We start from the raw sequence: 25,649 nt of genomic DNA on the forward strand, positions 1-25,649 counted from the left end.
AGGAGAGGCTTCCGGGCGATGGTGCAAAGGTGGAGGGAAGCTTCTTGGGAGGTCCTTGGCCTAGTGCATGACAGACTGAAAGTGGGGCCAGCTGGTCAGGACAAAGACACATGTTCCTAAACCAAACCTTGTTCTCAGTCCTGCGCCCCCTGCCCCCTCCCCTCAGGGTTGGAGCAAAGCCCTTCCTGGGACTCCCAAGGCCCGGTCTGGTTCCAGCCCTGCCCCTATCTAACTGTCTGCCTTTGCCAAGGGGCTTCTTTACCATGCTCACCTTTGAAGAGGGAGCCGGTCAATGGTCAGCGTGCCAGCACTGGGATTCCTATGTCAGCGAGGCTCCCCACCTTGTCAGTCCTTAGAAATGTCAGACCATGATGCAATGATTACCAAGACTGAACCTCAGGTCACCCCCAAACTGGCCTTCTCTGAGTTCCCAGGAGGTGTAAATGGAGCGGCATTTTCAGCAACTTTCAGTGTGTGTCTAATTTCCAATGATCAGTTCGCCTTCTCTAGCTGTCCCAAGGCTTTGTTTGAGAGGGGCTCTTGGGTCATTCTGTCACCTGCCCCCAAACTAACATTGACTTGTCCTGAGAATTAGCAGCCGGTGGGAGCAACCACACAAGTCCCATCCTGGGGCAAAGATGAGTGATCACACGGGAAAAGCTGAGTGTCCCAGGGCATCTCCCAGAATCATTCACGCCTTGGGGACACTTACTACAGAATCAGAACTGGAATGTGATGACGAGGAGGGGCGTGGATTCCGGCACGGACTTCTCACCCCGGGAACTAAACGATAGTCTCCCGTCAGACCCTCAAGACTCATTCAAGAAACACTCCAGACTGGTCCAAGGAATGGCCAGGATGCCACCTGCTGAGTCCATTCAGGAAAAATGACGCAGCTTGGGCTCTGTGCTGGGAACACAGAGGCCTTCTGGGTGCCGGAAAGTTCTATCAGTCATCCTTAAGACTTATTACACCTACTTAAGCTCACAGGAACACCAAGTTCACAAAATGCTTTCCAGCGTTGGATGAAATGCCTTTTCGGTCTTAGCCAAGACACAGCAAGATTAACTCATCTCTATTTCCACCCAATGATTCCTTGATCAAACATGTTAATTATATTTTATCTTCCAAAAGGGAAAGAGTGAAGAGGGACACTGTTGCCAAACAAAGCTACCTTCCTTACCTCCAAATTGTCCAATTTCTAATCAGTTCAGTGTGGGAAACAGGTTTGAAGTACGAAAACATTATTGATGGAGTATTCTAAGCTCCCGCATGTGTTGACTTAATCCCCACACCATCCCTATAAAGCAAGTACTGTCATTATCCCCATTTTGCAGAGGAGGAAACTGAGATACAGAGAGCTTAAGTGACTTGCCCAAGATGATCCAGGGTGTAAGAGCTACATCTGGGATTCAAATCCAGACAACTTGGCTTCGGGGCCTTGTTCTCTCAGTGGTGGAAATAATCTGTCTTCTGTAAGTGAACTTGTTGGTGACAGTTCTACCTTTAGCACGATGTGTGCCTTGAGGTGTTTCTTCCAGGACTGGAGGTATTTTTAACTGGTTCACCGACACTCATTCACCCAGGCTCATTCTCCACCAATAACTCATGTTTTTAGATGCCTGCATGACTGTGTATGGAAAGAGACTGATGGCCCCAACAGGGGCCTAAGTCTTTGGCCCAGACAATAAGTACTTAGGAACAACTCTCTGCCTACTAGAAACCAGAGTGGCTTCAGGAATGTAACAGAGGCTCCTGCGGTCTGTCTGTCCACCCCGATATCACAGGTTCCGCCTTCCAAAAACCACACAAACAGGGTTTCAGACACAAATATGTGTGACTAAATATCTTTACCACTTGTGTCTAGGTTACAACTGTCCTGTTAAACATCCATTTCCTTCTAGCCTTTGAAAGTTCTCCACTGATTCTGAGAGTTTCCAACGCTATTCCTGTACAGTAATTTTGACTCTAAACTGGTGTGATAGGCCAGGGCAGAGTGATTCATTCCGAGAGGTTCTGGTGACAAAACGCTCTCAGGGAGCAGGCTATAAAACGGTATTAACTACTAACCAATAGCAGCTAACACTTGTCCCAGGTTAACATGCATGCTTTCCCAATCATTTTGCACAAATAATCTCATTGAAATCACAATTTTTTTTTTATTCAGGAAGAAAATGAATCACAGAGAAGTTAATTGATTTGCTTAAGGCTATATAGCTAATAAGTAACAGAGCACAAAAAAAGGAACAGTGTGACCTTTGAGGAAGGACCTAGAGAATTTTATCATTTCCAAACACATGAGGCTGTGGGAAATACAAAATAATAGAAATCCAGTCCCCGCCCCCAGAGCGGACATTCTAACAGAGAGGACACGAACAATGCAGAAGTCACCGACTTAAGGCAACCAGTGTTTATGAAGCACAGGCTATGCGCCGGTCACTCGAGGTACTGGGGAGATAGCAGCCTCTTGGAGCGCCCAGTCTACTGGGGAGGCAGACAGAAACTAAATAAAAGGATATTGAAAAACAGCAATGACGTGAGATGAGTGCCGAATTGTTTTATAGAAGGTGATTGGAGAAGGCTCCTCTGAGGCAATAATAGCAGTGAGACAGTTAATACTTGGGGAGAAGCAACCATCCTCGGGAGTCCAGGACCGTTCCACGAAGCCCCGGGATCTGTGCACCTGTGCTCCAGGTGGGCTGGAGCATGGGGCAGGAGAGGGGCCTGTCCGGGCCAAGGGATCGGAATGGGCACTCAGGGCTGGGCCTGGAGCTGGCGAGAGTGGTCAGTGGCTCCAGCTGACCACCACCCAGCCCGTGAGCAGCAGGGAAGGGAGAAGAGTTTGGAAATGTATGTGTGGGAAACGCTGGAGAAGGAAAGTCTTCTACCACCTGAAGTCTCTCATGCTTGACCTTGACCCCTCCTCCTGCTGTCTTTGTTCAGGTTCACCCTCCAATCCTGTCACAAACTATAGTCAGAGGGATGTTCTCAGAAAGGCAAACTTTCCCATCCATGACCCTCTGCTGCCCTCAAACACCTTCACAGACTGGGCATTATTTCAGGAAGGTTCAGATTCCTTAACTCTGGCACCTGGGGCCCCCGGGGTCCAGCCCCACTCCAGCCCTCCATCTCTTCTCTCTCCTTCAGTCTGCTCAGCCACCAGGAGCCCTCCCTGTACCCTGCCAGGGACTGACTTCACTGCAGGGACGGGCATTTCTCCTGGCCTTTGACCGCACCCGACTCTGTAGGGCCTGCCCCTGGCTCAGCCACTCCCAGGGCCAAGCTTATGAGAGGCAGGGAGCAGCTTCGCCCCCTTCCTCTAAAGCTGGCGCTCCTGCCCCATCTACCAGCCCTCCCTACCCCTCCCTCTCGCCCACCCCACTTGCAATCTGTGCCCCTCTCAGCACAGCAGAGCTTTGCAGAAAGGAGTGTCTCTCTCTAGGTGTGGGTTCCCAGACTGATTTTTATCTGTCGCTTTGCTGCCTTTCTTTAAGTTGTGTTCACCGGAGACCACAGTTCCCTGTTCGTGTGCCTGTCTCACAGCCTGCTTTCACTGAGGTAGAAAACACCTACCTGCATTTTCTTCCCTTCCTCCCAACCCCCACAACTTTTGAAAAAAATCTTTTTCATGCTGCATTGCAAAACATGCTGTTATTGGTGTTTCCCTTGCTTGGCGTGTTTTCTTGGCGTTCCATTCCTCTTGCCTGCCAAGCACACTTGACCTGCGGAAACGTAAGGGTCACGCCAGCACCAGTCTCCTCCAAGCCATCTCATCCACCCCAAGCACAGCACACGTTTTCACTAGATGGGAGTGGCGTGTGGAGGGAGGATCAGAGGCCCATAAACACCGCAGCAGGGCCCTAGGCCTCCAAGCTGAACCACAGATTAACTGTTAAACCGGAAAATGCCCTTGGGGAAGGCAGACACAGCTTTCAAGTACCTACGAACACAGATTTAACTAAATCCAGGTAGATGAAGGAAAATAAATACTTTTCTCTGGGGAACCATGAGCTAATCTGGTGGTTTATGGTGCATTCATGATAGCAAGAAAATGTGAGACTAATATTATAACTAACAATTAAATCCATTTCTGAAAGGCATTTGCACAAAACACCATTCATTCTGCTAACCAGCATTTAACAGGCTGGTAAAAGTTCAACCACTTGGCAGATGAATGTTTAGATGTTAAGCATATTTTCATCCCAGGCAACAGATTGGAATCACCAGGGCTTGGACTGAATTAGGCAAGGGTAGAGGCTAAGCATTCGTGGGCTTTAAAAGCTCCCCAGGCGATGCTAATGAGCAGCTACAGTTCAGAACTCCTGATGTAAAAAGCCAGAATGTTCAAAGATCTTTAGTACGCAGCGTTTTTACTGCTAAGCAGAAAATGCAACCTCCATGCCCTACCATTCTTCCCTGCATCAGATCTGAGTGCTTTCCCCGGGAGATGGGCTGCTTTTCAAAATGGCAGGCCAGGAGTTTGGAAGGAGTGCGTTCTGTCACATTACATCTCTAATTTTACATAAACCACTGCCCCGCTGGACTTCAGAGCAGAGAATGAGGACGCCCCGCCCCCTCCACAGCACAAGTTCCCTTCCTAAGTTTCTCGTGCAGGTGTCCAGTGTCGAGGTCACTCCCGTTTTAACCTGCCTGCCTGCCCCTGTGGCTTCGCCTTCTCATTCTTCCACCCCTTCACCCCTGAAGACTCCACAAATATTTGTTTTGCCTACTTTCCTGGTCCTGTGTCAACAGCAAACATTAATCTTAGCAAATCTTAATTCTTAAATGGCGTTCTGTCGGTAAGAGCTTCTCTTCTGGCTAAAAAGTGAGTTAATATTTTATCTTAGTGTGAGACTAAAACTAACCAGTCAAAACACCTGCCTTGAATGCTCAGGTGAATTGAAAGCCAAGGGTGAAAAACAGAGGTACAGTGTATGGACCCCCAGGGATCTTACCATCTAGGCCTAGGGGTGACAAACTATAGCCCCCCACCCCAGCCAAATCTGACCCCCACCTGTTTCTGTAAATAAAGTTTTATTGGAACACAGCCATTTAAAAAAAATGTGTATATATATATATAGCCTATACCTGCTTGTGCACGACAATGGCATAGCTGAGTAGTTATGAAAGAGACCATCTGGCTTCCTTAGCCTAAAAAATTTACTATCTAGCTTTTTATAGAGAAAGTCTGCCAATGCTGATCTAAACAAACAACTGTGTGTGTGTGTGTGTGTGTGTACTCACCATCCTTTGAACAAATATACTTATGTGGCGGGCACTGTATTAGGCCCCAGGAAATGCGGGAGTGTAAGACAGAGAGGATCCCTGCCTCTAGGAGGCCCACGGTCTACTGAACTATCCTTCACTCCTGAAAACAAACCAACACCCAAAAGGAGGCCTGTGAACAGGGGAGGAAAAGGGGAGCAAAGGCTGGACAGATCCATGGGTGCCTACTGTAAAACTGCCTGTGAACCATAGAGGTGGATTCTAAGTTGAAGGGGGTGAAGAGGAGAGAGGGGCAGGCTTTGGCAAAATCAGAAAGAAGCAGCAGGAAAACCCAAGTCGTGGATGAAGGGAGAGCGAATGGCAGGTGGACTGCCTCCCAGTGTGTGAAACGAGAGGGGAGGAGGACATGATTTGCTCCTCACTTGTCTTCCATGATGAACTTGAGGCTGTGTGAGGGTGTGGACAATGTTTATGTGGTTCACCTCTATCCCTACAATGAAGCAACACGCCTGCCATAGAGTAGCTGCTTGATGAATATTATTTGAAGAATTAAATGTTAGATGAGAAAGTGGATGTCTTGGATACAAGGTCTAGTACGTTATAAACCAGCTGAGCCAAGCATTTCAGCCACGATCTCTGATCTTACTCTGAAACAAAAGGGTTCATGCGGAGCTAAGAAAGCTAGCGTTTATTGAACTACTACTACACAACATGTCTTTTACAAGCATGAAGTCATTTCATTTTCTTAGCCGCCCCTTTTATGTGATATATGGAGAAACTGAGATTTGAAGAGGTTGGATGACTGGCCGACATCGCACAGCCAGAAAAAGGCAGTCCGACTCAGACCCAAGTCCCACTTTGTTGTTCTCAGATCCAAGGCTAAGGGCACACGCCCGTGCCTGCCCGTCATTGTCACACCATGTCCCCCATAGGGCCACCAACACTATTGGGTAGCAGTGGGGACCAGGAACACTGGCTCCCACCCGCTTCAAGCAGAGCAGTTCCCATTTTTTCTACTTCACATGTGGGGCTTCCTGACCTCATCCAGCCAGTTCTTAGGGGAACAAAAAGGAATTAGCAACCACTGTTCCGGACCATGCTACTTGCGAAAATAGTGCCGTCACCCATCTGCTGTGGGATCGTGGTCAGTCCCTTCCTCCTTCCATTCTTACACAAGGAAAACTGGGTGACAATGCTGAAATCCTGTGATGCTTCTTGGTTTTCCAGAGAGAAGATTAAATGAAAATCTCATTTACCAAATGAACATAGCTGGACCACCTTGAATGAAATGCTAGATAAAGTTGTAATTCCATCAATGGCAGCAAATAGGGAGTGTGGTTAGTTACCAGGCAGACCCTCATTGACTGGCTGTGGGACGCCTAGGCTGATGCCTGCCAATGGCATCTAACACTAGGACTCAAAAAGCAAATGGCAGACAATCTTTTGATCTGACCTCTGGGTAGCCAGCACATGGCAGGGTACGGGGATCTTAGTAAACAGTCCACAGGGGCTCATCCACTTACCAGTAGAGATGCAGCACATGAATATACTGATTCTCGAAGAATTCATAGCTGGAAACAATGCCGCCTTCCTCTACGGTTCGACCATTTTTATACCAAGTTACCTCTGGCTTGGGCTGACCTGAGGGTACAGAAATAAGAATGTCCTTATTACATTAAGTATTTTTACCAAGGAAACTCATAAAGCTATACGCAAGAACGGATAACAAGCGTGGTGGGTAAGTCAGTAGGGGGACTGGAAAACCTCCCTCTCATTAATAAGCACACATCATTCGGTAAGCACTATAGGGCACGTTCTCTCCCTACCATGGTGCTGGGCTGGGGTGGGGACAGGGGCACAAAATGGAAAGTGTTCTCTCTAACCTCAAGGAACTATTAAGAAAAATTATCTAAAACTTGGAAATAAGGCAAAAATGTGGATAGTATCTTCTTTCAATGTCATACAGGGGCAAAGGTCCATCTAAGAATTATCTAGGGGAATGTCCTTAGTTTCATTCAATAATTACTATTGATTAAAATTCTTAGAGTTAGTGAGGTTACATGTAAACTTGTAGATTTTATCCAATAGAGCTGCAAATAATCTCTATCTGGCAGAAAAGACAACCCCATAAGTTATGGTTTATTACCCTATAGGACATTAGCCAGTGTTTTACCTAACCCAGCAATCATAACCTAACGTTCCTTTTTTAAATGGTCTGTCTATAAATACCTAATTCCTCAACTGTTCTTTGACCAGGCCTTCACACTTTCTGGTTCCCTTTTTTTCAAAGAGTTGAAAATACATCTTTGAAATGTTCATTTCACATTTGCATGGGAGTCGCTTTACTTTCTGAAAATTACACTTCTACAGTCCTTAGGGGTGAGTGTAAGTTATGGTGCAAAAGAGAGAAGAACAGAGTGGATCAGCAAGTGCCATGTCTTCCCAGGGAGGAGGGAGTCTGGCGGGTGGGTTTCCCAGGCTGGCAGGTGACTCAGCTCACTGCAGAACTGACCTCCACTTCCTCTCTCAGAAGGGGTTCATCTTCCCTGGGGCTCATTAACCACAGGTAATGCTAATAGGCCAGTACGGTGAACTCCCCAGGAAGTCCATTCACACGGTGGGATTTTTCCCCCCTGGTGATAGGGCAGGAAGTTTTCTAGTGTGTCCCAAAGAGCTTTCTATCAAAATGTGCTCTGTATACAGGAGGAAAGCCTGGCATTTGGAAACATACACTGTTCCCAATCCATCCTGGGAACATTCTTGTGTTTTCTGTCTTGCTTATCTCTTGATTTTCAGCAAGCAAACCCAGAGACCACTAAGAAGAACTCCATGTTCTTCTGAGACCTGTACCGTGGAGGGCCCTGCGGACACTCAGAGCCACCTTCCCTCCCTGTCCACGCCTCATCTCATCTGGGGCATCCCGGCCAGACTTCCTCTGTGCCGACACCATGTGTGCACTGGGTGGCAACTGCGGGTGTCCCTCTTAGCCTCCTCCTCCGCGCAGGCCCTGAATAATCAGTCCCTGGGGCCCGGAGCAGACAGGCCAGCACGCAAGGACAAGTCCTACTCCGGCAGCTGTGTGGCTGAGACGCTTTCAGACAAATGACTAAGCCGCCAAAAATGAGCTTCCCTGAAAAGCCATCGGGGAGGTCGCTGACCGTAATTCATTTCTGCCTGTTCTTATCAGCCCGTGTCCTCCTTTGAGCCTGCTTTGTTAGAGTCCTTCTTAGGGAGCGTTTCACTGCTCCTTGTGTGTGTGCGCGTACGTGACTTTTTGACAAAAGTATGCATGAGCTGGGCCTGGGGAATTCTCTGGGATCTGTTGGACACCGATGTTTCAGACCGCTCAGGGCTCAATGATCCTCCCAGCTTCTTCGTGGCTGACTGGTTTCTTCCCTTTGTGAGGCACAGATCTGAATAAGCAGCCAGAAATTCGACTTGCGCAGGGAAGTGGTTATCTGGTACCTTGTGGGTGTTTTGTTTTGTTTTTCCCTCCCTCCATTTGCTGGAAACCTTCCCCTGAAAAAGCGTACCCTTGTTTTTAAAGCCCACCTGCCACAGGTTACAGACTGAGAGCCACCTCCAAAGTTTCACAAGTGTGTGGGGACCAGTAACCACGTTTAGGGTACGCCCAAGCACTGGGGCTTCCTGGGGAGACGAGGGGGTCCTCCTCTGAAGGCTCAGGAGTGGAGTTGTGTCTGTCCCTCTATCTGAATGGCTAGAGACCAGGGGTGTCACACTCATTTTCACCAGGGGCCACATCAGCCTCGCAGTTGCCGTCAAAGGGCCAAATGTAATTTCAATTCCTTAACAGTTAAGGAGTACTTACTTTTTTACAGTCCTAAAATTATTTCAGCCCTTTGAAGATGACCGTGAGGCTGATGTGGTCCCCAGGAAAATGAGTTTAACACCCCTGCTAGAGACAAACCCCAAGAAAGGGAGGGGGCTCAGCTCTGGGCTCAGAGAGGCTGAGTGTACATTCTGTACTCCAGCAACCAGACTGAAGACCAGGTTTTATCGTGACTTCAGCTAACAAAGCACCACGTCACAGGCTGGCTCTTCTCTCTGGGCTTAGAAAAAGGGATCGGGGGAGAAGAGCTTTCTATCTGCCCTCAGGAAACCCTACTGGGGCTTCCATGGCTTCAAGAATGGAGCCATAACCCCAGAAAAAAAAGAAAACAGTGCATAAGGTACAAGATTCCTCTTTCCTACCCAACTATCTTACTTCTGTTTTCTTTTTATACATAAATCCTTTTCACCTCTGGGGGTACAAATTCTGAGGCAGCTCTGGGTTGCTCTTCTCCAGTCCAGGGGGAACCCCCGGCCCCTGCTTTTCCTCCCCTGGGCACCTCTGCCTCGGTTGTAAGCTTTCACTGACTAGCATGCTGGAAGAAGGTAAGCAGGGGAACATGAACTTAGCCAGGTTTGGGATGAAAGACGAGTTCAATAAAATGTCTGCAGTGACGTTATTCATGCCATTCCTATGTGCCACAGGAAATTAAGGGTGGATTATCTAGAAAAATAACTGGTGTGGGACTTGCCTAACCAAGAACCACAATGTGAAGTGAGGTTCACTAAAACGTGTTCAGGAAGTGACTCAAAGAAATCCTTCAGAAAACAAAAATCACAGAAGATTTACTTGCTCAGCTAGCAACTTAGAATATACTTCCCAGGTAATTTTCCCAAGTGATGTTTTAATCAAGCCTTCATGGGCCAAAAAACCTGATCGGCAGGGAGACTTCCAAGGGTGATGAGCGAGTGATGGTTACCAGATATTATGCAGCGAAGCACAGTGTCCGACTTCTCGGGAACTTTCTGGGAAAGCAACGTAGACAAGAAACAAAGTGGGCGCCTCGGGGGCCCTCCTGAGTCTGTCATCCTCTCATGCCACGTGAATCTGAAAAATAAAAATCCCCAGCATTACCATTTGTTCTGGGTCTTCTCTGGCCTTCCCAGGAGCTGCAGAAACGAAGAAGGAGCGTGGCGTTGCTCCCTGGGCTCATACGAGGCAGGGTCTGGCGTGCACACCAGAGGGCAGGGTGGAAGTCCTCAGAAGCCACGCTCAGTCTCTCTTAAACAGACGGGAGAGCTCTTCAGCTATGTTTAAGCCTCTCCTAGAGAGGTTGCTCCTCATGCACTCCCCAGGGCACTCCGCTCCCGCACCATCAATACCTGCACTAGGCAGGAACCTGGGAAGCAAAGAGCTCCCTCTGCACTAAACCAGCCCTCTGTAAACCAGTTCAGGAAGCTGCCCAGGAAGCCATGCTTTCCTCAGTGTGTGCTCCCTTGATTCTCCAAGCTCCCCCCTTTCTCTACCCCTCCACCTTGTTTTCAGTAAACCTCTACTTTTGTATCTGTTTTACATCCTCTTCTAATTTCCATCTCGAGGGGGGTCAGGAACCCCATTCACTAGCGACACTTGGACAGGCTTTCTCAAGCACACCACTGCCTACATGGGGGCCAGGCACTTTGTTGCGGGGTCTGTCCTGCGCACTGTAGCATGTGTAGCCAAATCCCTGGCGTCAACCCACTAGATGCCAGTAGCAACCCCCGCGCCGCCCCACCAGTGGTGACAATCAGAAATGTCTGCAGACATTGCTAATGTCCCCAGGTGAGGGTGGGGGACAGCCCTGATTGAGAACTCCCAGTCCTAGAGGGTCACAGGACAGCCTGAGCCCAGAATGACAAGGAAGACAACTTCAAGAGCCACAGTTGGGACCACCTCCTCTCATTTCTCTCTCTTCCTCTTCTCCGAGACTTTTCATATTGGGCTCAAAATGTGCATACGCCAATTTGCCTCCAAGAAGAGGATGCAAAGGAACCTCCAGGTGGGAGGTATTCTGAAATTGGGAAAGTACCGCTCTGAGAGTACTAGCTAGGTGCCCAGGGAGGGCAGTGACCACTAGCACTCTCTATGAGCATGCATTCATTGACACAAGTCGACATGTGACATCTGATTGGTCACCAGGGGTGTCATTTCACTCCATCTCCTTTAAACTCCCTAAGTGGCTTTAATCCCCTCTGCATCTCAGAGATGAGGAATGTGACAGCCCCACTTTGCCAAATCTAGCCTTTGTGGAGCCCCAAGCTTGGAAATAATGTCCTGTTCTGTCCAGAGTCAGTTCTCACACATGGCAGAGCTGGGGAAAAGGGAAGCCCGCCCCACACTTAGGATACAGTTAGCATGAGCAGGAGACCGGCACTTAGAAGCTGTAAATGGTGACTCCAGGGAGGCTGAGGGTCCTCAAATGGAAGCCTGAGCTGAGCTCTTGGGGAAGGAGGCTGGACCTAAGCTGCCACAGCTATAGTATAGAAGGGGCAGCCCCTCCCCACGTGGGTGTAACAGCCCCTGAACCATGCAGAACCTAACCTCCCACTTCCCTGTCACTGTTTCAGGTTGTTCCAGAAACCCCGAGGGACCGCTTGGTGGAGACAAGTTCCCGGACAACAGTTCAAGGTTTGCCCAGCCCCTGAAACCTCCCGACTGGCAGGAAGTGAGCATTCAGCGGGGAATCGGGATGGGAGGTAAACAACGTGTGAGGACCTGGCCTCTGCTCTGACCGGCTACGTCATTTGCAGGACCTGCTTCAAGAAAGTGAGGGGTTTCTTGTTCAGGTATGTGTAAGATATTTAAGATGGCAATGGCAGAGTGTTAAACCGAGCCCTGGGTCCCTTCTGAACTCAGGGCCCTGTGTGAAGGCACAGACCGTGGGCCCAGGAGGCATGTCCCACCTGGTAGACGCCTCCCGTGGAACACTGTGCCCACCAACGCCTGCCAGCCCTGCGCTCTGAGGCCACCCCTGCAGCTTCTGGTGTCCCCACGGCATTTCCTTAATCTACAGATGTTCTGTTTTCAGTCCTTGAAAGCGGAAAACGCATTCCCAAACTGCCAAGCCCTCTAAATACCAGGGTTAAAAAAAATTGACTTAGGAGAATACACTTCCCTTTATCAGGAAGAGTATGTGCAGGACCCAACCTTGTGCTTAGACCTGAGGTTTAACTAACACACATAAAGGGTAGAAAAAGCCGCAAACTGAAGAAGTTGTATGTTAGCAGGAAAAAGGGAAAAAAGCACTGGGGTGTGGGACCAAGCACATGGCCGGGAGAGAAGTTTGAAGAGCTGCGGGGACATGTGGGGGAGATGCAGCCAGAGAGATTAGGAAGAGGATTTTAAGGAATTTTGCTCTGTGATTATGAATTGCATTTCTAGTTATTTTTAGTTATAGGACACTTTAAATGCAAGCATGCTGAGATTGGACCACTGGGGGGTCCCTGGTTAACATGTGTTATCTTTAAAAGAATCACAGGTCCCTCTCAGTGCAGGTGGTAAGTTAGTTGCACGGAAGAGAAAGAAAATTCATCTGCAAGGTGGTAAACAGACACCTCCATCCCAGATTAAGTGGCAAGTACTTTTGGTGGTTAAGGAATTGGAGGGTTCTCTTTAGTATAAAAAGGCCAGATTCGATATGTATTCGTGTCTACTTAGAAGGTGTTAGAATGTCTAGTGGAAAACTTGTTCTCAACTAGGTTGAAAGAAGTATCTAAAAAAAAAAAAAAATCAAAGGGGCAATTTTTATGCTAGCTGTCTTGCACCAGACTGAAAATGTTGGAAGAAAACGTGGTGAGTGTTGTTGAATCATTGTATGAATCACAAAGCCAGACCAAGTGTGGGTCCGACATACACAGAGAACCAGAAAAGTGAATGGTGACCTGCTGTCCTGTCACTGCTGAACATGTGAGGAAGGAAGCCTTTCTGTTAACACCAACACATGTGCTCATCCCGGGCTGGAGGTTTGGGCTGGTGGTGGGAGCCCGAGCTGGGCATTGGATTTGACATGAAGAGTCGATATTTCTCCCGGGTACTGAACAAAGAGTTACCGGGCTACAATACGTGTAAGAGAGAACGAATGGAGTCGAACTCCAATTTTAAACTTTTTACGGTATTTCACAACTACAAGTGCAAATCATATTCACGATCTCACCTACTGTCCTTGAATCAGTATAAAATGGGACAAGTGTTGGCAAATCTACAAAAACGCAGCTTTGGCAAAAATGAGAGGGAGAAAAAACAAAAGATAGAGAGACAAAGAGTCTGAGATTTGGAATCATCCCCTGAATAAAGATATTCTGTGCATTTATTGCCGGTCTGGTAAATTCCCCCAGAGATGAGGAATATGCAATTTCTACATCTTGGGTCCCCAGGTAGCGCATTGATTTGGACATGGCACAGAGGCAGGCTTCACCATCCAAGACAAGCAGTGGACCAGAAGTCAGAAGTGTTAGTCCTAACACTGCCACTTACCATTGTGAATGGCAGCAGAGCACAGGAGGTTCCGAGCAGCAGAGCCAGATTCTCTGGGTTCGCATTCCGGCTCCCCTCCTTACTAGCTCAATCTCTCTGTGCCTCAGATTCCTCAACTGCAATATGAACGGTTAATAGTTGTAGATGCTTCATAGGTTGCTATGAAAATTAAATGAGTTGTTACCTGTAAAGCACTTACTTAGTACAGTGCCCAGAACAAAAGTCCGTGCTCAGTAAATGTTAGCAGTATTATTTTTATTATATTTTATATACAATATAATAAACAATATAATCATATTGTTTATTATAATATTGTTTATTATATTGTTGTTGTTATTATTATTATTATTATTATTATTATTTTAGTGCAGCCTCAAGTTGGAAACACCAGCTCATCTGACTTGTTGACTGGCAGTCATGATGCTGGTATCTCTGCAACACTTCTTTTTTCACAGCTTTGAAGAGATGTAATTCACACGCAATTCACCCACTTTCAAATGTGCAATTCAGTGGCTGTCAATATATTCAGAGTTGTGCAACCATCACCGCAAATAGTGTTAGAACGTTCCCATCACCTCAGAAAGAATCCCACACCCCTAGGTTTTCACCTCCCCATCTTCCCATCCTCCCCTCCAACACACACACAGCCCTAGGCAATCCCTAACCTACTTTCTGCCTCTGTGGACTCGCCTCATCTGGACATTTTATATAAACAGAATCATACAACATGTGGTCCTTTGTGACTGGCTTCTGTCTCTTAGCATCTTCTCAAGGTTCATTCATGTTGTAGCGGGTACCAGCACTTCAGTTCTTTTTATGGCTGATCTTCGATCCTTCCTAGGAACAGCTGTTGAGGCAAAGGGCTGACACCCTGGCTCACCACATTCCTAGGAGCCTTGCCCAAAGAAGGGGGGCTCAGGGGGCAGGGAAGAGGCTTTCATGACTGGGAAACTCTCCTGACTAGCATGCAGCGTAGGACTATGGGCCAAACCCAGGTTTTGTCCCTTGCCAGGGACAAATCTACACCCAGCTCTTCCAGGTACATGGTTGAGGTACTCAGTCTGGTTCCTCATCTGTAGAGTGAGATAATGATAATGTTCTAAAAATTAAAATAATGTATGTCGATGGTTTCCAAGATGGCAATCATTAGACTATGAAGAAAGACTTCACTTGTTTCAATTTCCTTTTCGGCTGTGGGTTACCACAATGATGTTCTTTTAAAGTGATTGACCAATTAATGCCTAAACATGTGTCCTGGTATCACAGCCCTCTGTAGTAGTAATTTACAAGACGTGACCCCTTCCATCCCCATTCTCAGAGTCCACCACTATGGATGGAGCTGGAAGGCAGGACAAATCCAGCTGTCAAGAGTTGGGTTGACATTGAGGACCTCATGCGTCATCTATGACTCCTCCCCAGGTGACTGCTTCCTGACAGCGAAGTCCCACAGGTTACAACTCTGACAAACACATCAGTTGACTCACATAGCTGGTTCAGACACCAGAGGCCCAGGGCGCTGACTTTAAAGGAAAGAACAGTTAAGTCAGGCGTGTTTCATGTTTCTTGGCTCCTTTGAAGGTGAGAACCCTTGAAGACAGATTTATCATCCTCTGCTAGGAATGGACAACCAATACTGAATTAATGACTTTAGGAGAAGGGGCCGTGGTGGGTTCATAGACAACCTTGGAGAGAGAACATGTTAACCACAAAGATGACAAGATTTGCGTGATTTTTGTTTTTTTAGCTGTGTGCTTTCTTTTAAAAATTTTTTTATCTTTGCCCCGGCTGAGTGGCTCAGTTGGTTGGAGCATCATTCATGTACCAAAAGGTTGTGGGTTCAATTCCCAGTTAGGGCACATACATAGGTTGAGGTTGTGGGTTTGATCCCTGATCGGGGCGCCTATGGGAGGCAACTGGTCGATGTTTCTCACATCAACGTTTCTCTCTCTCCCTCACCCTTCCTCTCTCTCTAAAATCAATAAGACATATCCTCAAGTGAGGATTTTAAAAATTTACCTTTAATTCATATTACCTTGCATTCATATTCTTTGAAAAACATAGAAAGGTAAAGTCTCCCATAAGCACCATCCCTCACCTCATTACTTCCCCAAGAGGAAGTGTGTGCTGTCCTTTCAGGCATCTTTCTATCCATTTACATATATAATCATGAACTGTGAATACTTACCATGCAGTTGGCTTATGTTACTTAATAGTCAGTTCTGGCAGTCTTCCAAGGTCAAGCCAACCCACAAGGGGCTGCATCATTTTTTAAAAACTGCTCAGTGATATCAGTGTGAGTGGCAATACAACACTCAACCCATATGCTCTTGTGTTGATGACGTGTGTCTTGGCTGAGAGAAGTTTTTCAGACCGACAGATGTGTCTCAGAGGACGGTGTGGTACATGCCTCTTTGGGCACTTAAGTGGTTCTTTAGATGAACTACCTGGAAATGGAATTGCTGGACAAAACAGTATTCACATACTACTTTTTTTAAAAGTTACAGTCTTTTTTTTTTTAAGATTTTTATTTATTTTTAGAGAGGGAAAAGGAGGGAGAAAGAGAGGGAGAGAAACATCAATGTGTGGTTGCCTCTCTCACGCCCCCTACTGGGGACCTGGCCTGCAACCCAGGCATGTGCCCTCAGTGGGAATCAAACCAGTGACCCTTTGGTTCGCAGGCCTGGCACTCAATCCACTGAGCCACACCAGCCAGGGCACACATATTACTTTTCGATAGATACTCTAAATTGGGTAGAACCCTTAACATAATAGGAGAAAGATATAGGGAGGCAGGGCTCAGATTCCTGTGTTCAAATCTTAGCTCTGCCGCTTACTAGCTTCTCTTCTCTCTGCCTGTTCCCTCATCTGCAAAACTAAAAGAGGAGCAGCAACAAGTTCATTTGACTGTTAGGAAAATGAAGTGAGGATGTACAAAACTCTTCTGAAGGGCATAGTAAGTACCGTACAGGTTTTCACTGCCATCAGGGACTTTGGGTTTAACATCAGCAAAATTATAAAACCTGGAGGAGAACAAGGGAGAGGTTACAGGAGAATTCTTCAAACATTTAAAGCTCCCGACTGAAGTCAGGTTTTATTTTGGCTAATCTGCCCCCGACACAGAAGGCAGGTGGCGTGGCTGCTGTCAACCGAAGGGGTCGGGGAAGAGCACTCAGCCACACGCAGGTGACGGTAACCATCTCTTCTGGATCACCAGCTGTCTGAGCGCCTTCTCGCTGGGGACAGGAGGGATTAGTTCTGATTACCCAGCCTAATCCAATGGCATTTGGGTTCCAAATTTGCCACGTGAGTTACTATAGATTTGGGCACCACACCCACTGCCACTTAATACCACTCCCCTATTGGTTAGGGAGAAGTACCCTCCCCAAGATGGGTCGGGAAATTTCGGGGGGGGGGTGGAAGGGGGCAGATGGGTGGAGAGAGACAGCTAACGTGTTTTGGGTTCCGTCTCTGTCAGCCCCCAGGCTGGGCACTTCGTAGACATCATGGCATTGGATCCTCACAGCTCTACTACCAGGTATGTCACAGACAGTGACTTGGAAGCTTAAGGTGACTTTGATGGGTTGATATAACAAACCTAATTCCCTACTGCCTGTAAGTGCCAGGGCTCGGGGAAGAGTTCCAAGTATTGGAGCTCAAGCACGGTGCTCTCTCTTGGGTATGATTTTAGGGCTGTGTGTGAGAAATAGAGGCAAGAAAGTAAGCCCTTATAAAGATGCGCAACATCATTTGTCATTATGGAAATGCAAATGAAACCACAATAAAAGAGCATTTCACATCCACTAGGCTGGCTACAATGAAATCGCCAAATGTAGGGGAGGACATGGAAAAAAACAATCCTCAAGCATGGCTAGTGGGAATGTAAAATGGTTCAGACACTTGGGAAAACAGTTTGGCACTTTCTTAAAAAGTTAAACATACATGAAAAAAAAAACCCCAGAAATTCTACACTTAGGTATCCACTCGAGAGAAATGAAACCATATACCCACACAAAGACTTGCATACACATGTTCTTAGCAGGGTTATTCATAATTACCAAAAATTGGAAATAACCTAAATGTCCAACTAGTGAACAGACAGACAAAATTCAGCATAGCCCTACAATGGAATACCGTGGGATAATGAAAAGAAACGAGGATGATACATGTGCCCACATGGACAGACCTCAAAACCATTGTCATTATTTGCTCGGTGAAAGAAGCCAGGCACAAGAGACCACACATTACATGATCCCATTTACATAAAATGCCCAAAAGAAGCTGTAGAGCCCAGAGTAGATTAGTGGTCGCTGGAGGTGGAGGCAGTGGCGAGAACACGAATTAACAATGAATGTGCACAAGGGATCGTTTGGGGTGATGAAAATATTCTAAAAATTGACCTATGGCGATGGTCGCACATCTTGACCAAATTACTGAAGACATCCCTGAACACTTACCCGCTATGCAAAGTTGCCTCAGTAAGGTTAATTGTTAAAATAGAGAAAGAAGGAGAAGACATTTAATAAGCACCTATTATATTCCTGGCAGCAAAGCTTGTGTAATCAAAAGATTGGAAGTCACGTAAATGTCTACCAAGAGGAGTTGAAAAAATAAAATAATAGAAATCTAGTTATAGTATCTCTATACAATGGAGTTTTTCATTTTTAATAGCACTGGGCATTAAAAAATAAGGCAGTTCTGCCCTGGCTGGGTGGCTCAGTTGATTGGAGCATCATCCCATACACCAAAAGTTTGTGGGTTCAGTCCCCCCTTGGTCAGGGCACCTACAGGGTGGGAGTCACGCAATCGATGTTTCTCTCTCCCATCAATGCCTCTCTCTCTGTCTCCCCCCACCTCTGAAAATCAATAAACATATCCTTGGGTGAGGATTAAAAATGATAATAATAATAAAGCAGTTCTATATGCACTGATATGGAATAATCTCCAAGATAAATTGATAGGTGAAATGAACAAAGTATAGAAGAGCGTGTAGAGTATGCTCTCACTAGTATAAGCAAAAAGATAATATTCTAATATGCTTCTGTATACACATAGTGAATCTAGAAGTGCACAGGAAACTGGTAACCTGGTGGCCCCCAGGCCCAGGACCTGGAGGAAGGGAGGGATGCTAGCTGAGGACAGTGACGATGTCTGCATGTCGTTTACAAATGTGACCCAATAGACAAATACAGTTTAACTTTTAAATATTAGTAGTGAGCAACTGCGTGTGCCCAGCAGTGTGCCGGCTCACAGACAGACACAGGGAAGTGTGAGCACAGCTGTCGCTGCGACGCCGCTCTCCTGACCTGTTCTGAACTTTCTTTTCAAGGTGAAATACAGACAGTCTCCCCACTGGTACTCCTCTCCTCCGCTACTTAAAATCTGCGGCAGTTTCCAATTCTTTAAAGAGAGCCTTAAAAACAAAACAAAACCAAAAAACCCAGATCCAGGTTAAATGAAACCTGTGAGAGAGCCCCGGAGGCAAAGGCGGGTGAAGCAACTTTTCCGAGGATACACAGCGTGTTCGGAGCCAAGTCCCTGAGTCTTGATTCTGATTTCAGCTTCCTGTGTGGACAGGACACATTCCTCTGCCTATCTTTCATCCTTGTCCTCTCTCAGGGGACAGGCTGGCAAGAGAGGAAAGACCAAGAGGCTAGAAACAGACAGCGCGTGGCAGCTTTGTTAATGAGACCAGCTTGTCTGAATTCACTGGTAAAGATCACTGGTTTGAGGTTGAACGTAGCGGGCTGGGCCTTGTGTCCAATGCAGGCCTGTGTCTCAGGGGCATCGCCAGCTCTGGCTGGTTCCTCCTCCCTTGTCTGTCCTCCACGTTCTCCCAGGCTCCCTGTGTCCTCGTGCTCCCTCCACATCCCCGGACCCCCAGCAAAAACCAGAGCCACTCCTTTGGAGAGCGTTCATGTTCAATGAGACCAAGAGGTGTGGCATTTCCCTGTGGGATTTCAGTCCTGCAGTAGAGGGGAGGGCCCAGGACAGGCCCGGTTCTCCTCTGCCCCCTCCCTGCCCTGTAGCAGGCAAGGGTGAGCCTGCCCCTGCTGTGGGAACTGAGCCTGGATTTGTTAGACCGAACAAACCACCTCTCAGCGGGTCTGCTTAAACAAGGCCAGCAGTGGACAGGGGCTTCGGAGAGCGTCAGCTTTATCTTCTACCGCCCTCCTTATGCCCAGACACTTGGAGCTCTTAGAAGAAAACTTTTTATTTTTGCCTCCATTTGCCCTGTTTTCTGAATTTCTTAAAATTATTCTTTAGCTAATTTTCTTTAGTAAAGTGTGCCTTAGAGAATAAGAGCACCACAGCTGATGGCAGGGACTTGGGGAGGAAGGGGGTGCTGCATCCAAGGCCTCATTCCCTTCAAAGGCAGGACCATGTTAACATGTCTGGGCTGGAATTCACAAGAGGCCCATCCTAAATCTTTACAGCATGAAGCTGCCCGTGGTTAACCTGATCACTAAGGGTTGAGACAGTATGACTTCAGAGGCCTTGCTCCAAAATGTCCCAAACCACCTAAAGGAACCATTTCACTTGTCCTGCTAACTCTATTCCAGCCTCTTCCACTGTTCACGCCTGGTGATGGGTGGGATGGTCCTTGCCCTTCCTGCTTTGCAGGTGCTGACTGGTCTAAACTGATCAAGTACTCTCACTTGGTGATTGGTTTATGAATAAGTCTGAGCCAATCAGCACATGCCTCTCTCCAGAAAATGGTTCAGGGGCAATCCAATCAGTGCAAAGCTTCGGTCTTTCACTCTGTCCTCTATACTGGGAACTGAAAGCACTGCAGACCCCAGGGGAGGTGATAACCATTTGAGACTGAGAAAGCCAGCCTGAGGTTGAAACCAAAGCCCAGAGAAGAGCAGAGGAGTCTCCAGAAACGCAGAGAACCAGAGCCAGGGTAGTAACCAAACTCCTGGACTTTTCAGTTGTGTGAGCAATAAATCCCCACTACCATTTAAGCTAGTCGGAGCTGAGTTTTGATTGTTACTGCTAAAAAGCACACTAAAGCATCCATACCTTCTCCTGTCCCATGGTGCCTGTAATTCCTCCCACTGGCCCTCCATTCCAGACCTCTACGTCAGACATGCCTTCACCAATTTATAGATGGAGGTAAAGAATTTAAGATTAGATGGCTTAATCAAAAAATGCTTCTCCAAGGAAGTTCTGAGGACCACTGTAGAAAGCCTAGCCTAACCAAATGAATTTCTGATTTCCATTCGCATCCTCTCCCTTTCTGCCCTCCATGGTTTTTTTTTAATTGTTGTTTTTTCCTTTTTACAGAAAGATCACCTTCCATCTCCGTATGTTTAAATCCCACAAGTTTTCAAACCCCAGCTCAAGCGTTAGCTCGCCCTCGAAGCCTGCCCTGATAGCTTCAGCTGGATAAAAACCAGCCCCCATCCAGAAGACTGACAGCCCCCCTCAGCGTCTCCTCCCCAAACTCAGTATTCCCCACAGGCGCGCCCCACTGTACACTGCTTGCCCACAGAACACCTGATGGGTTTATCTTCTCCACGGTTCTAGCAGAGTGTGGCTGGGCCTCTGCATCTCTGAGAAGTGGGCAGCTTAGTGATCAAAAAGAACAAGCCTAAGTAGGTTTTCTTCAGGAAGCACAGGCCAAAGAAATGGTTAAAACAGTGGCATTCAGGAGTGTGGTCCCTGGACCACACCATCAGCATCACCTGGAAACTTGTCAGAAATGCAAATTCTTGGGACCTTCTGAATCAGAAGCTCTGTGGGAGGGGTCTGGTCACCTGTGTTTTGACCGGCTCTCTAGCGTCTGCTGCACTTTCAAGCTGGAGAGCCACTGGACTAGAGGAAGGTGTTAAACTACTGACTGAGGAGCGGATGAGCCTGGTTACCTAAGAGCGGGACTGAAGACCAAGTGAAGATCAAGGTGAATCGAGTGACCCTGGTCGTGCTGGCAGCAGCCCTAGAGGACATGGCCCTGGAAGGAATAGGGTGCTATATTCAGAAGGGAATGATTTGGAACCATCTCTTCAACCTGTGTCTATCTTTTCGACCTGATGTCCAAAGTCTCCAGGTCATCCTAGGCCGTCCCAGGTGGGCGTGTGTTGGCAGAAACTTAACAGCGGCTCTAAACATGTTTGAATGTTCTTTTCCGTCACACAGGTTGGGCATTTACTCTTTCATTTTTGCCAACCCTAAGATAACATGATCTCTTTCTCCCCAGTTTTTTTTTTACATTTCTGAATTTCCAGATTTCTCTTTTTGGCAGAATTCAACCCAGAATAACAGAGTCCCTTGTGAACCTGTCAGTCACAGTAGCAAAGAGTTTATCAAGATGCTCTGGTGTGCCTGGATGAAAGCTATGGGGCATCTCAGTCAGGACAAAAGGGCGAGGATGAAGACATTGATAAAACCTTCAGAGCTGTTGCATGAGCTGTGACTCTTCTCTGCATCATCCCCCTGTGCCTGACTCTCATCCTCATCCCAGAACAAGGGAGCATCCTATTCATCATGAACCCTCGTCACTGACCTTGAAATTCCAGCCACTGCCCCTGAGATGACCCTGAGCGATGGTCTCTGCTCAGCCACCCAACAGCTCGTCCATCGCAGAGCATTCTCTCCCCGCTCACTCTACAATGCCTGTGTCTAAGCAGAAAGGGAGCCTATGCAGGGACCCACTATAATCTTTGAGGAAAGGCTTGGCTTGTGCCTGAGCTTCCATAATAACCACAGGCATCATCTCGTATGCGGAGATTTCGCTCAACCTTCTCTTCCTGCAGACTCATGGAAACTCACTTAAACATGGTACTGTTACATACTAAAAAGCATTTCCAGGTGACACTGATAAATCTCTACCTCTCTTTTTAGGTACTAAATACATCATCAACCATTTTCAGACAAAAATGCTTTTTCTTATTTATTGTAGATGCATTCTAAAATATAATCTCTTTTTGAATTTTGCTCTCAAACACTGTTTTCAAGTACAGAATTTCCTCAAAAACAGTCTAATTTTCTATGTCGTTTTTGTTTAATCATTACACTAGTGTCAAAAATGTGTAGTTTCTATTCCTTTATAGTTCATATGATGAAAGCTTTCTGAAATTTTAGGGGAGAGAAAGTTTATAATGAGCCGAGAGGACGAGCCACGTGGAAAAACGACAATGTGACAGATGGTTTAGGGGAGTTTACTCTTCCAATCCCACACCAACCCTGTCAAAGTGGATGCTGTTCTCTTCCTTTTACAGGTGAAAACACAGGCTGAAAAACCGGGCTGGAGGCAGGACTTGGTTCCAACTCCGACCCCAGAGCCTGGGCTTGGTTCCTCAGCGCCACCAGCTCCTCCCCACCTCCACCTGGATTCGGATACTCTATGGCATCTTCCCTGCACGGGCTGAAACCTACAAGTAGGTGTGCATGAGGCTGTTAGAACTGAATTAAAGGTGTGGGAGGAGGGGCAGGTAGGGAAGGGAATGATCTTTGCAGATGATGAAAATAGGAATTCAGCCATACCTAAAAATCTTCCCCAAACTGTGATCAAATGTTTTGCAAAAACTTCAAAAGGGCAATGTAATTTGAGAGCTAAAACACATTTAGTTTGTTTTAAATCTGGGTTTCCAAGATCTGAATGTGTTTATTGACCATTAGTGACTTTTAACACAGGATTTGTCCATCTGTCAATTCAGAAGTAGCCTATAACAGCTTGGGTTTCAGTTCAGAAGCCTCACAGCAAAGAAGCTCATTCAATTTACTCTTAGCTGCGATGCTGTTGGAAAACGTCTCTAACCATTCCTGGTTAATTAATCTTTAAAATAACAAAACAAAGCAATGAAGCCTGCCTTTACTCGAGGAAAAGGTTGTGGAAGGAAACACTGAGAGCAAGAGCGGCTCTAAATGCTGTTCTTGCTTCTATCTATTTTTACATGATGGCCAGAGCTCTGTAACGGACACCCTTCGTCAGGGGCTGTCAGGTCTGCATGTGTTCATCAAAGGGTAACACGGCGGTGGTGCCATTTAATCAATGAATTTGGGGGTTGACTTTCTGTGTTAATTTTTTTAAAAATCCAGGTAACAACTCGAGTACAACATCATGCCTCTAGTTAACAATACCATACTGCACACTTAAAAATGTGTTAAAAGGGTAGATCTCATGCTAAGTGTTCTTACCGCAATTAAAAAAAAAAAAAGGAAAGGAAAGAAGATCTATTTTAATGCCTCAATGAATGTTTACAGCAGCCATTTTGAAATGCCCGATAGCTTTTCAGTAACGTGATTCCTGTGGTCAGTTGAGAGGCCGCTGTGTCCACTCAGAAAGGGGGGGGGGGGGCTTCAATCATCACGATAACCCAAGGGAAAGGAGTAACGTGTGACCATGATGCTCAAATATTTCAGGCAAAGGTATCTGGGGCCCGAGTTACCTGGAGAGTTACCTCAGTTTTTCGTGTTACTTTGTAAAATCTTTATAAATCACTCCCTCAAGTCATCCTGTATTGCTTGCTTTTCTAATTGTTGAGATAACCATGGTGTGAAAGAATCTTTTAAAATTATTGTCAAGCCGAAAGAAGCAGACAAAAAATAATAATGTTTTCCCCAAAAGGGCCCAAACTGAAAATGAGAATCTGGCTGTTTTCAACCCCCCAGAGCCCTGACTTGTTCCATCTCGTTCTATTTTATAAGGACACAGTCTGCTTTGTTCCCTGTCGTAGAAAATGCAAACAACCACATATTGAAAGCACAGCTACTCCTTATGCAAAAACCAAAGTCTAAATACTTACTTTTCAATACTGTCTGTCCCAGAGACGTGATAGGAGAGCCGGCTCGGCCGTGGGCTCCCCCGGCTGCATGGGAGGCACTGATTGGGTGTCCCTGCCCCTGGGCCTGGGGAGTCAGAGGACCTGCAGGGCTCAGGGTCTTTTCCACGAACGGGTCAAAGCACCGTTGGGGCTGTTTCCAGGAAAGCTCCTAGCTTCCTAAGAGGGAAGATTCCATGTCCAGGGAAGTTCTGGAAGAAGAGCATTTTTCCCTGCCTTCGAATGAACTAGGTCATTGCTGAAGCTGGTGAATATTTTTTAGCATCACTGTGATGAAACTTGAGGGCTGTGCCTGCAGTAGATGCGACACTTGTTGTTGACGCTGGGGAGGCCCTGGCACAGGGGCCTGCTGAAACACAGCCCCACTGAGCTGATGAAACCCAGACGAGCTGTCAGTGAGGTCTTGGGAGACTGAGCAGCGGTCTGCAAAGTCCGGGCAGGACCTCAGGTTTAGCTGCTTGCCTCTTAGAAGAGCAAAATCTTGCTGCCTGATACAGTGATTAAGGCCAGAGTAACACCAGCAGTTCTATGGAGGGTATCAGGCATCTGAAGTTCACATAGGACACCCGTTGCGGGGGGGGGGGGGGGGGGGGGGGGGCGTAGAGGGGAAGTGCAAATAAGAGTCATAAGCTGTTCATTTAGAACTGGGATTGCAGTCGTTCTCTGAAGTTGGCTGAGCAAAGCAGAAACCACAGCAAGGCAGGATCCCTTCCCTCCCCTCCCCTCCCTCCCTCCCTCCTTCTCCCCCAACAGCACTCTTCTCTCCTCCCCCCCATCACACACACACACACACACACACACACACATTTTGTCCTCCCTATTTTAACTACAGTTAGTAAGAAGAGAGTAGAGGAAAACCAGAAGAAATCCGTAGAAGAAATACCATGAGCCCTGTTCCTTCAGATTGTCAGGAATTGTTCCTGTTGTTGACAAAGTAGATTTTGTAAAGTGGGAATTTCTTTTACTGAAATTTGTCCAAATCCAAGAAAGAACGTATAAAATCCAGAACTACTGTTCTGTCACTACGTTGCCTCTCTACAGAAGTATTTTAATGTATTACACCTGCAAACTAACAACTTAGAAAGAAACCTCTTATGAAACTCAAGGAGAGCGCTAAAATTAGCAGCCGGAGTGGGTGACTTTGAAAGGGACACAACCCAAAATATTCCCTCTGTCCTGGGCACTAGAGTCCTCAAAAGCACATTGGCTTTACACAGCACAAGTCCGTGCTTTAGAGGATCTTTCCAGATAAGAGGAGATAAGTTGAAGCTGAGAGTGAAGAGAGGAGGAAGGGGGGATGATAAACAAATATTAGGGCACAGCGGCAGGAGAGGATG

The 25,649-nt window shown here is 46.9% G+C and overlaps 1 protein-coding gene across 5 annotated transcripts in view; it reads right to left on the reverse strand.

The window, feature by feature from the left end:
• Positions 1 to 24,816, reverse strand: part of ALPK2 (alpha kinase 2) — a 94,461-nt gene extending 69,645 nt beyond the window's left edge. The window contains exons 1-4 of one of the 5 annotated variants that reach the window (XM_045187680.3): positions 24,277 to 24,810; positions 13,529 to 13,644; positions 9,996 to 10,123; positions 6,750 to 6,867 (exon numbers count right to left, since the gene is read on the reverse strand). In XM_045187680.3, coding sequence (XP_045043615.2) covers positions 6,750 to 6,867; positions 9,996 to 10,104 — 227 coding nt within the window. In that variant the 5' untranslated portion in view covers positions 10,105 to 10,123; positions 13,529 to 13,644; positions 24,277 to 24,810. Of the gene's footprint in view, positions 1 to 6,749; positions 6,868 to 9,995; positions 10,124 to 13,528; positions 13,645 to 24,276 lie in introns of all 5 variants that reach the window. The other 4 variants (XM_045187679.3, XM_053912369.2, XM_045187681.2 and 1 more) reach the window with 4 other exon arrangements.
• Positions 24,817 to 25,649: the final 833 nt, after the last annotated feature.

Source organism: Desmodus rotundus, chromosome 10 (genome assembly GCF_022682495.2).
Source record: "Desmodus rotundus isolate HL8 chromosome 10, HLdesRot8A.1, whole genome shotgun sequence".
Taxonomy (NCBI): domain Eukaryota; kingdom Metazoa; phylum Chordata; class Mammalia; order Chiroptera; family Phyllostomidae; genus Desmodus; species Desmodus rotundus.